This window comes from Mastacembelus armatus, chromosome 11 (genome assembly GCF_900324485.2).
Source record: "Mastacembelus armatus chromosome 11, fMasArm1.2, whole genome shotgun sequence".
Lineage (NCBI taxonomy): Eukaryota > Metazoa > Chordata > Actinopteri > Synbranchiformes > Mastacembelidae > Mastacembelus > Mastacembelus armatus.
In genome coordinates, this window is record NC_046643.1 from 19,708,978 (window position 1) to 19,721,456 (window position 12,479).

General features: G+C 41.1%; 1 gene segment (V, D, J or C); it reads right to left on the reverse strand.

Annotated features, from left to right (window-relative positions):
• Positions 1 to 1,413: 1,413 nt before the first annotated feature.
• LOC113126870 (Ig kappa chain V-III region MOPC 63-like) lies at positions 1,414 to 12,081 on the reverse strand. The segment is given in 4 exon segments: positions 1,414 to 1,899; positions 2,676 to 2,713; positions 11,604 to 11,922; positions 12,030 to 12,081. Coding segments are annotated over 4 exon segments (741 nt in total).
• Between the last annotated feature and the right edge of the window lie 398 nt (positions 12,082 to 12,479).

Genomic DNA, 12,479 nt, shown 5'->3' on the forward strand with positions numbered 1-12,479 from the left:
TAAGGATTCAGTTCTCTTCCAGTGACTCAGCATCAGTGTGGAAAGGTCTGAAAGATATCACCAACTACAAGACACCATCCCCCAGCACTGTGAGAATCAATCTGAGTTTTATTGCAGGTTTGAAAAAACACCCCACACTCACTCTGAACACACAACCATTAACACCTCCTGCAACCCCCCTCTTCCCCACACCTGCACTTCAGATCAGCGAAGCTGATGTGCGCCAGGTCTTCCGGAAGAAGAAGAGAAAGGAAGCACCGGGCCCAGATTGTGTTACATCAGCCTGTTTGAAATTCTGTGCTGACCAGCTGGCTCCCATTTTTAGACAGATCTTCAACAAATCACTGGAGCTGTGCGAAGTCCCTTCATGCTTCAAATGCTCCACCATCATCCCCATTCCAAAGAAATCCAAAATTACAGGACTAAATGATTACAGGCCTGTGGCTCTAATGTCTGTGGTCATTAAGTCATTTGAAACACTGGTGCTGGCCCACCTGAAGGACATTACTGAACCCTTGCTGGATCCTCATCAGTTTGCCCATAGAGCAAACAGGTCTGTGGACAATGCAGTCAATATGGAACTGCATTATGTTCTGCGACATCTAGACAGCCCAGGGACTTATGTGAGGATCCTGTTTGTGGATTTTAGCTCTGCCTTTAACACCATCATCCCAAACCTCTTCCTGCCCAAATTAACTCAGTTCTCCATACCCACCTCCGTCTGTCAGTGGATCAACAGCTTTCTGAGAGACAGGCAGCAGCTAGTGAGGCTGGGAAAATTCACATCCAGCACCCATATAATCAACACTGGAGCTCCTCAGGGATGTGCTCTCTCCCCACTGCTCTTCTCCCTCTATACAAACAACTGCACTTCAAAGGACCCCTCTGTCAAGCTCCTATTTTATATCCTATATTTTTTTATATATACATCAAATATTTGAGGCATTACTGAACTATAGACTGTGTCAACCTGTTCTTTGTTTTTAATATATTTATTCAAGTGTTAGTAACAACAGATCTGCTGCAGTTTTCAGATGAGTAAATGTAGTACGTCCAACATTATTAACAAAGCACAGATTTGTATTGTTGCGTGTATTTTTCTGTTGGTTTGATGTTCAACAGAATGAGGTGTTTCTCCTCCAAACAACAGCAAAGAAAAAGTTTTAATTTAATTTTTCTCATGATGTTGATTTAGACTTTGAATGTCTGGATTAAACATTTAATGCTTTTATTTTGAAAAGAAAGTCCATCATAGTGTCTGTTGTCAGCTCTTTCAGATTCTGTTCACATGTAAAAATATTTTTATTTGAAAGTAGTTTTTCCCTGATCCCTCTGTGTCGCTATATGCTGATCAAATGTGTTGTGTGTTTTGATGTTAAAATAACCTAATAAATAAATGACAGTGAAACAGAATTGATTTGATGATCAGATCTTTATTAGTCTGGAAACTTTGACACAATCAGAAAACTAGCAAACATATCTGCAAGTAAGAAAAAAACATAGAAAGAGATTTTCAAAGTGAGACAGTTTAAGAGTAAAACCAGTATCACAGTCCCAGTGAGTCAGGTCAGGACTGGGAACACTGGTCTCTCCTCAGTGTCTCTGTGACCGGACTCTGGGATCCCTGGGTGGCCTCACAGGTCACGGTGCCCACCTTCCCCCACTGGTCTGCAGGGAGCCTCAGGGTGCTGCTCCAGCTGTAGCGGCCGTCCTTCCCCAGCACCCCGGGGCTCCTGCTCTCCTCCCAGTTGCTGCTGCTGCTGCTGCTGCCGTCCACCTTCCAGGCCAGACTCCAGTCTGAGGGGAAGCCCTTGTTGGCCAGGCACATGAGCGTGGCCTTCCCCTGCTGCAGCTCCTGGCTGGAGGGGCCCAGCACCGTCAGGGTGGGACGGACATCACCTAGGAGACACCGATCGGCTTAGAGCACAGGTACCACACAGCTGTCAATCAAACAGCACACACCTGGACACCTTTCCTGTGTCAGAGTGGATTTTCTCCTTTAAGGACTTTGTGTCAGATGGTTTTCTGCTCCACCAGTCACTGACTCACACATTGTTTCACTTCCCTTTAACAAACCTCTCATGCACATCAGCACAGAGACCGTCAGCTCACAGTTTGACCTGAAATATGTCAAACTACAGACGATACAAAACTGGATCATCAAAAACATCCAAAATATTTACATTCAAATATTTAGTGAAAGAAACAAACACAGAAAATGACCTGAATGAACTTCATGTTGATTTCAGTCATTGTTTAACAAACTGTTCACATCATTTCAAGACATATTTAAAATAACGTGACACAAGAACAACAGTTTTGTAGATTTTCAAATATCCATCTTTATCTTCACTGTTTTTTAGATTAAGTCAAATTCAAAGTCACTGTGATAATAGTTATTGTGATGGAAAATCTACAGATTTTCTTAATCATTATAGAGTTTCAGTGTCTGTGGAAGTGGTTTAAATTTGAACATGACAGAAATTTGTAGAAATTTGTAGAAACAAGTTGAATCAAACTGCTCTGAGTTCACCTTCATGAAGGAGGTGGAATAAAACCATAAATACTAAACAAATTACAAATATAAATGAAAGTTTGATCAGACAGAAACATTAAAAACAGAATTTAAAATGTCACTTTACAATATTATATTTAGTATTTGTGCAGAAACTTACATCCAAACTCCAGTCTGGTTCCTCCACCGAACGTGTACCACAGTGATACAAACTGATTGAGGCGTCGTATAAAACCTCTCAGTGCAGAGACTCGGCTCTTTGAGTCTGAAAAAAACAAACTCAACAGTTGTTGAAAACTATTTGTCCCACATGAAATAAAAAATAACTACAATGGCTTCACATACAGTATTTTGAATATATTTTCCATTATTTTCAAAAAAAAAAAATTCTTAATTCAACAATAAATGTACAAAATAATTCAGACATTTTGAGCAACTGTCGGAGAATAAATCCAAAATCCTGCAGTATAGGTTTGGAAAATATTCCCAATAAGATTGTCTTCCATTAATAATGAGCCTGATCAGAGTGATCCAAGTCCCTGTTGGATTCAGTCAGAACATTTCCATAGAGAGCCACTTTGCATCAGCAGCACCATGCTCCAGTGCTCTGGGACAGTTTATAGTCCTGAGAGTTGAACACTGGATGACTGACAGCTGTCCTTCATGACAACAGAAGCCACAGAAATCCTCCTCATCAAAAACATGACTCTGATCTCCGTCCTCATCTGGACTCTCCTCTGCTGCTGCTTCACAGGTAAAGTCCAGAGAATCCAACTCCTCTCCTCTATGAACATCCGTCGCTGTGAAATGAAGCCGACAAAACCATGAGGCTGCTTTATGTTTTTGTGTGTGTGTCCTCAGAGTCCAGAGGCCAGGTCACAGTGACTCAGCCTGGAGCAGTGAGCTCTGCTCTGGGAGGCTCAGTCATCATCAGATGTAAGACCAGTTGGGATGTTCATGTTCACAACAATGAACATCTTTTAGCCTGGTACCAACAGAGAGATGGAGAAAGTACTAAACTGCTCATTTACTATGCTAGCACTCGAGCATCAGGGACTCCAGGTCGTTTTACAGGCAGTGGATCAAAGTCTGACTTCACTCTGACCATCAGTGGAGTCCAGGCTGAAGATGCAGCAGTTTATTACTGTCAGAGTGAACACAACATCAACAGTCAGTGGGTGTTCACACAGTGAAAAATGGTCGTACAAAAACCTCCCTCAGTCAGACTGAACAGAAACTGAACTGACTGCTGCAGCTGGAAACTACTGCAGAGACTGATACAGTTCACTGACACACATCAGTTAAACAGAGTCTATAGATCAACTACTGTATATGCTGTATGTGCTTTGAATGAATTAGTACATATAGTTGAATTGTTTGTTTTATATTTTTATTTATTCAGGTTAAATCAGGTCCTGATAACTCTTAATTTACCCCACAATATCCTCATTTTACCTTTTTACAGTTTGTTATATAATCCCTAAAGGCAGTTTTCTTCCTCCTCACTTGGCCTATAATTCCAGTTTACCAAACTGAAATAATGAAGTTTAAAGTTTTTACCTTTATGTTAATCATGGATCAATTAGAAGCTTGGGTTTGATTTTTCTAATCTAACATGTCAAATGTGTAGAAAATTCTGTCTCGAATTAGTTTCTAACTGTTTGTTTGTTTTCATTTCAATTACAGATCAACTCTTTTAAAAGTATAGTCACAAATGTCACAATGTATTGTGAAAAACTCAGTCCTGTGAGGCTTTTCACACGTCACATTGCACATGCTTCAGAAAGAAATTAACTTTAATGTGACACCAAAACTTATTCTCTGTATTGTACCTCAACATTTTTCTATTGCTGAAATTACAATTACATTTATCTGCTGTGGCAACCCCTCATTGGAGCAGCCTAAAAAAAAACTAGATAGTTACAGCATGTTTGTTATTACGTTTAAACTTGTATCCCCAAAATAAAATACATAATATAGATGAAAACACATTAATATTTAAATCGTCATTTTTAAATTTGATTCACACATTTATATCCCAGGTAGAAAAACTATAGATATTTTTGTTAGAAACCCAACATACTTGACAAGTATTAAATTGAATCAATGAAACTCTCTGGCTGGCTGCTAGCTAAAGCAGAAAGTTCATCCACTTTGTTGCAGAGTGACCTCACGTTCCCCATAATGATTGTTGGGAGACATGGTTTACATCTCCAGCCCCTCCTACACCTCCTCAGGTCTTGGGGGATTTTAGGTTTTATTCCAAGAAGCAGACTTGTTCTCTTGAGAGCCAACAGTTGTTCCATTGTCATTGCCACGGAAACGTATGTCTTCTGATGCAGTTTCCATAACCTCCATATGTCTTTCCACAGGAACTAGAAGATCCCAACTCCTCCACTTTCATCCATTATCAGAGAAAAAGCAAACATCTTGACTTGACTTGGATTAACAGATGATAATTTAGTAAAAACTCATCAAAACTTGCGTAAAACAAAAAAACAAACAGAGGAGCTGCTGCCACTCGTTGCCACCTAACAGGCACCACTCTATACATCTAAATACTGATGAAGCTAAAACAACATTTGCCACAGTGGGCCACACCATCCTAGATACACTTGAAATCTTGTTTGGTCGATGGGGATGTTACTGCACAATTTCAGCTCATATCTTCAAGATAGAAAATACTTTGTCTCTCTGGCTCGTTATAGTTCCTCTATGTGGGACCCCACATGGCCTATGGGGTCCCACTGAGTTCAATTGTGCTTCTTTTTAATCTTTACACACTTCCATCATTCATGACTATAATGTTGAATACCACAATCATGCTACTGATACTAAGATCTATCTGTCCTTCTCAGTGATTGGTAATGCCCTGCTAGACCATTTATGAAGGTTCTTGCATAAACTCATGGATGAAATCAAACTTTCTCCAACTGATCAAGGAAAAAACTAAGTTCATTGTATTTGTAAACAAAGTAGTAGATTGATGCTTCAGCCCTTTAGTTCCCAGCAACTCTAAAATGGAAAAACCTGTGCTGAGAATCTTGGAATTTGGTTGGACTCTGGTAAGAACCAGGCTGAGGGACTTAATGTCCATACATAATTATGTGAGACTCATTTATGCCTTTGTCACCACACAACATGACCCCTGTAACAGTATTTTAACTGGACTTCATGGAAAGTCAATCAAACAACTTCAACTTGTACAAAGTTTTAACAAGCTCTAGGAAAACTGAACGTTACTCCAGTTCTTCAGACTTTGCAGTGGTTACCTGTCTCTTTAGGACTGACTATAGGATTACAGTATATTGTTGACTGTTAAAGCATCTTTGAGCTCATTATCTAAGATACTTTTTAGTGAGATACACAGGAAAATGAAGCCTGAGATCACAGAATCAGAATTTGCTAATTAACCTGAAGCCCACAGCGAAGCATGAGGAAGCTAGTTTTAACTATTTCACAACTAAACCTTGGAATAAGCTCCCCATAGATTTAGAGTCTAAAAGGTTCCTGTTTTCTCAGGCTTTGGAATAAGTCTCCTTACTGTACTTGATGAGTGGGGACTTTGAATGTGGAGAATCATTTTTACACCTGTATGTTGTTTTTTTATGCAGTGAATTTTGTTTTAACTTTGTTTTAAATTGTATTGTCTTATTTTGTTAAATATCTTGAGATGACTTTGACAGGATATGGGTGATATATACATAAATTTAAGTTTAAGTTGCAGTGAGTTGCTCTACAGACTCTGTTTAACTGATGTGTGTCAGTGAACTGTATCAGTCTCTGCAGTAGTTTCCAGCTGCAGCAGTCAGTTCAGTTTCTGTTCAGTCTGACTGAGGGAGGTTTTTGTACGACCATTTTTCACTGTGTGAACACATCCTGACTGTTGATGTAGTGTTGACTCTGACAGTAATAAACTGCTGCATCTTCAGCCTGGACTCCACTGATGGTCAGAGTGAAGTCAGAGTTTGATCCACTGCCTGTAAAACGACCTGGAGTCCCTGATTCTCGAGTGCTAGACCAGTAAATAAGCAGCTTATGAGTTTCTCCATCTCTCTGTTGGTACCAGGCTAAGAGATGGTAATTGCTCCAAACACGAACATTCTGACTGGTCTTACAGCTGATGGTGACGGAGCCTCCCAGAGCAGAGCTCACTGCTCCAGGCTGAGTCACTGTGACCTGGCCTCTGGACTCTGAGGACACAGAGACAAAAACATAAAGCAGCCTCATGGTTTTGTCGGCTTCATTTCACAGCGACGGATGTTCATAGAGGAGAGGAGTTGGATTCTCTGGACTTTACCTGTGAAGCAGCAGCAGAGGAGAGTCCAGATGAGGATGGAAATCAGAGTCATGTTTTTGATGAGGAGGATTTCTGTGGCTTCTGTTGTCATGAAGGACAGCTGTCAGTCATCCAGTGTTCAACTCTCAGGACTATAAACTGTCCCAGAGCACTGGAGCATGGTGCTGCTGATGCAAAGTGGCTCTCTATGGAAATGTTCTGACTGAGTCCAACAGGGACTTGGATCACTCTGATCAGGCTGATTATTAATGGATCGACAGATCTGTCAGCTCATGACTAAGCAAATTACTTTTATCTGGATTTGGATGCACTGAAGAATTTACCAAGGAGAAGATCTGTCCATGTTTTATTTTAGTTTTAGAGATGGTCATATCACATTCTTAAAATTACAATGAAATTTGAAATCATATTTGGTCAGACACAACATGAGTAAAATTTTAGCTAAATCTTTCATATTTCAAAGTCAGAGAGTCATGTCTACAGTGAGAGGTTTTTGTACACTGACTTGTTTAAATCAGTGTGGGACATGTTTAATGGAAAAACCAGACTGGTTTAACTGACATAACCAAAAAAAGGTTCTTGTATCAACATTTTTATCTTTAGTACAGAAACCTGCCTGTTGCCATGGTTCAGCAGTGATGCCTGCCTGTTGCCATGGTTACTGAGCTCAAAGAGGGAAATCAAACACTGAAGACCAGTTTCATACGAACTTTTATTCTAAACACAGAGACAGAGTTGCAAAGAATAGAGTAAAACCATAATCAGAGTAAAACCAATAGTCCCCGAGAATCAGATCAGGACTGGGAACACTGGTCTCTCCTCAGTTCCACTGTGACAGGACTCTGGGAGCCCTCAGGGGCCTCACAGCTCACATTTCCATAGAGAGCCACTTTGCATCAGCAGCACCATGCTCCAGTGCTCTGGGACAGTTTATAGTCCTGAGAGTTGAACACTGGATGACTGACAGCTGTCCTTCATGACAACAGAAGCCACAGAAATCCTCCTCATCAAAAACATGACTCTGATTTCCATCCTCATCTGGACTCTCCTCTGCTGCTGCTTCACAGGTAAAGTCCAGAGAATCCAACTCCTCTCCTCTATGAACATCCGTCGCTGTGAAATGAAGCCGACAAAACCATGAGGCTGCTTTATGTTTTTGTCTCTGTGTCCTCAGAGTCCAGAGGCCAGGTCACAGTGACTCAGCCTGGAGCAGTGAGCTCTGCTCTGGGAGGCTCCGTCACCATCAGCTGTAAGACCAGTCAGGATGTGTATGGTTCGACTTATTTAGCCTGGTACCAACAGAGAGATGGAGAAAGTCCTAAACGGCTCATTTATGATGCTAGCACTCGAGCATCAGGGACTCCAGATCGTTTTACAGGCAGTGGATCAAAGTCTGACTTCACTCTGACCATCAGTGGAGTCCAGGCTGAAGATGCAGCAGTTTATTACTGTCAGAGTTATCATGAGATCAACAGTCAACGTGTGTTCACACAGTGAAAAATGGCTGTACAAAAACCTCCCTCAGTCAGACTGAACAGAAACTGAACTGACTGCTGCAGCTGGAAACTACTGCAGAGACTGATACAGTTCACTGAGGACACACACACACACACACACACAATTAGACAGAGTCTATAGAACTTATAGATAGCTTACTAAGAATCATTAGACATATTTAAATCGTTTCCCTTTGCACTTTTATTTAACCTGGTTGGTTCCATTTGAAAATCCACGATCATCTTTGAATTCACACTATCACAAAATCAGCTTTTATGCTGATGACCTCCTAATATACATCACAATACGCTCATTGTCCCTTTCTCAGTTTGTTATAAAATCAGTAGATAAAGCAGTTTTCTGTCTCCTCAGTTGTCCTATAATTCATTTGTCACCAAACTGAAATAGTTTCATGTATTTCCCTTTATGCCAAACTAAATATGGATCAATTTGACTCTTGGAATAGCTATTTCTTATCTGACATGTCAAATGTCCACAAAACTCTGTCTTGAATTTAGTTTCTTTCTTTTTTTTTGGTTTTCATTTCGTTTCCAGACAAACTCTTTTAAAAGTATAGTTACTAAATGTAGTGAGTAACACCTGCATTTACCTGTTTGGCACTGTTGGACTTTTAACCCTTTCACTACTGGTCGGTTCTCTGCTGCTTTCACATGGGTTCTTCCTCCCCCTGATTTCATTTCCTCTTATACAGAGGACCCAACTGCCTGGTTTTACTTATCCTGCCAGATCATCCTGACCTCAGTGGTTCCATTAAAGATTAACCAGCCAAAAGCTAAATGTGAGCCCTGGTTAAATGACAAAACGCGGAGACTCAGACAGGAGTATCGCAGAGCTGAATGCAGGTGGAAGGACAAACTGCAAGTGTCGCTTCAAATGCTGAAAGGCTGTTGGTGGAACTACCAGAACACTGTTAAGGAGGCCAGAACACAGCATTTTTCAAAAATAATTTCTTCCGTCATAATCCACGTGTCCTCTTTAATACCATTGACTCTGTTCTTCATACCCCACAGTTTGCCTGCTTGGAAGCCTCCTCTGAGATGTGCAATAACTTTCTCCAACTGATTCTGGTGACTTTGTGATCCTTGTCCTGCTTGACCTAACTGCTGCCTTTCACACAGTGGACCATCACATCTTACTATCTCACCTTTAGGTCACCTTTAGGTCGTACTTGGCAGATAGAACTTTTTCTGTGCGTCTTGCAGGCTTTGATTCCTCATCTGTCCTGTGGGGTTACACAGGGCTCAGGTCTCGGGCCTTTGCTCTTTTGACTTTATTTGCTCCCCCTGGGTTCCATCCTCAGCCACCATGGAGTGCCCTTCCATTGCTATGCAGATGACACCCAGGTCTATATACCTTTGAAGCAAAAGAAGGGCTTTGTTATTACATGTCTCCTTGCATGTCTTAATGACATTAAAGCCTGGATGGCATTGAACCTCCTACATTTTAATGATAGCAAGAGAGGGGTGATTCTGTTTAACCCCAATGACTCCTGCAAGTCTCCCCCTGTTAACTTGGGCCCACTGACATCGCATTTCAGGCCACTGATTTTAAGGCGCTTGGCAAAAGTAAGACCCCTAGTGCCCAGGCAGCACTTTGAAATGGTAATCCATGTCTTTATTACATCTCAGCTGGACTACTATAATGCACTTTATGTTGGTGTTAGCCAGTCTTATCTCTCATGACTCCAGCTAGTTCAAAATGCTGCTGCACGTCTGCTAACAGGAGCATGGAAAGATGAGCACATTACTCAGATCCTGGCCTCACTCCACTGGCTGCCTATGTATTTTAGGGTTCAATTTAAAGTTCTCTTTATTTGTTTTTAGCTCTTTAAATGGTCTTGCCCCCAGGATGTGGAATAAACTGCCTCTGCACATTAGACAGGCCATTACACTACCCTTATTTAAAACCCGACTCAAAATCTGTCTTAATTCTCTGGCTTTTGGACCGGCATGACTAATTTCCTCTCTATCTTTTATAGTTTTTATTTATTTATTGTATGTTATTATATCTATTAACTATTTTGTTTTTTCTGCTTTTATTTGCCTATTTTTTGTCGTTCCTTATGGTTCCTTATGGCACGTTGTGTCAGTTGTAGCTGTTTGTAAAGTGCATTACATATAAAGTATTATTGCTATTATTATCTGTGATGGACTGGTGACCTGTCCAGGGTGTACCCCTGCCTTTCACCCGAGAGAGAGCTGGGATAGGCTCCAGCAGATCCCCGTGACCCTGGCTTTCAGGAAGAAGCAGGTACAGAAGATGGATGGATGGATGGATGTTATTAATATTGTAAACAAGGTAGTAGATTGATACTTCGGCCCTTTAGTCCCCATCAACTCTAAAATGTAAAAACCTGTTGAGAATCTTACAGGTTGGTTGGACTCTGATATGAATTTTAATAATCACATTAAATCCATAACTAATTCAGCCTTTAACAATCTAAAGAAACTTACCAGGCTCAGGGTCTTAATGTCCACACATAATTGTGAGAAACTCATTTATGCCTTTGTCACCACACAACATGACCCCTGTAACAGTATTTTAACTGGTCTTCATGGAAAGTCAATCAAACGGCTTCAACATTTACAAAGTGTAAAAAAGTTTTAACAAGCTCTAGGAAAACTGAACGTTACTCCAGTTCTTCAGACTTTGCAGTGGTTACCTGTCTCTTTAGGATTGGCTATAGGATTACAGTATATTGTTGACTGTTAAAGCATCTTTGAGCTCATTATCTAAGATACTTTTTAGTGCGATACACAGGAAAACGAAGCCTGAGATCACAGAATCAGAATTTGCTAATTAACCTGAAGCCCACAGCGAAGCATGAGGAAGCTACTTTTACTATTTCACAACTAAACCTTGGAATAAGCTCCCCATAGATTTAGAGTCTAAAAGGTTCCTGTTTTCTCAGGCTTTGAAATAAGTCTCCTTACTGTACTTGATGAGTGGGGACTTTGAATGTGGAGAATCATTTTTACACCTGCATGTTGTGTTTTTATGCAGTGAATTTTGATTAAAATTTTGTTTTAAATTGTATTGTCTTATTTTGTTAAATATCTTGAGATGTCTTTGACAGGATATGGGTGATATATACATAAATATAAATTTAAGTTTAAGTTGCAGTGAGTTGCTCTATAGACTCCGTTTAACTGATGTGTGTCAGTGAACTGTATCAGTCTCTGCAGTAGTTTCCAGCTGCAGCAGTCAGTTCAGTTTCTGTTCAGTCTGACTGAGGGAGGTTTTTGTACGACCATTTTTCACTGTGTGAACACCCACTGACTGTTGATAACATGAAAACTCTTACAGTAATAAACTGCTGCATCTTCAGCCTGGACTCCACTGATGGTCAGAGTGAAGTCAGAGTTTGATCCACTGCCTGTAAAACGACCTGGAGTCCCTGATACTCGAGTGCTAGACCAGTAAATGAGCAGTTTAGGACTTTCTCCATCTCTCTGTTGGTACCAGGCTAAATAGTGGTTGCTGCCTGAAACATAAACATCCCGACTGGTCTTACATCTGATGGTGACAGAGCCTCCCAGAGCAGAGCTCACTGCTCCAGGCTGAGTCACCGTGACCTGGCCTCTGGACTCTGAGGACACACAGACAAAAACATAAAGCAGCCTCATGGTTTTGTCGGCTTCATTTCACAGCGACGGATGTTCATAGAGGAGAGGAGTTGGATTCTCTGGACTTTACCTGTGAAGCAGCAGCAGAGGAGAGTCCAGATGAGGACGGAGATCAGAGTCATGTTTTTGATGAGGAGGATTTCTGTGGCTTCTGTTGTCATGAAGGACAGCTGTCAGTCATCCAGTGTTCAACTCTCAGGACTATAAACTGTCCCAGAGCACTGGAGCATGGTGCTGCTGATGCAAAGTGGCTCTCTATGGAAATGTGACCTGTGAGGCCCTTGAGGGCTCCCAGAGTCCTGTCACGGTGGAACTGAGGAGAGACCAGTGTTCCCAGTCCTGATCTGATTCTGGGGGACTATTGGTTTTACTCTGATTATGGTTTTACTCTATTCTTTGCAACTCTGTCTCTGTGTTTAGAATAAAAATTTTCATGAAACTGGTCTTCAGTGTTTGACTTCCCTCTTCGAGCAGAGTAACCATGGCAACAGGCAGGCATCACTGCTGAACCATGGCAACA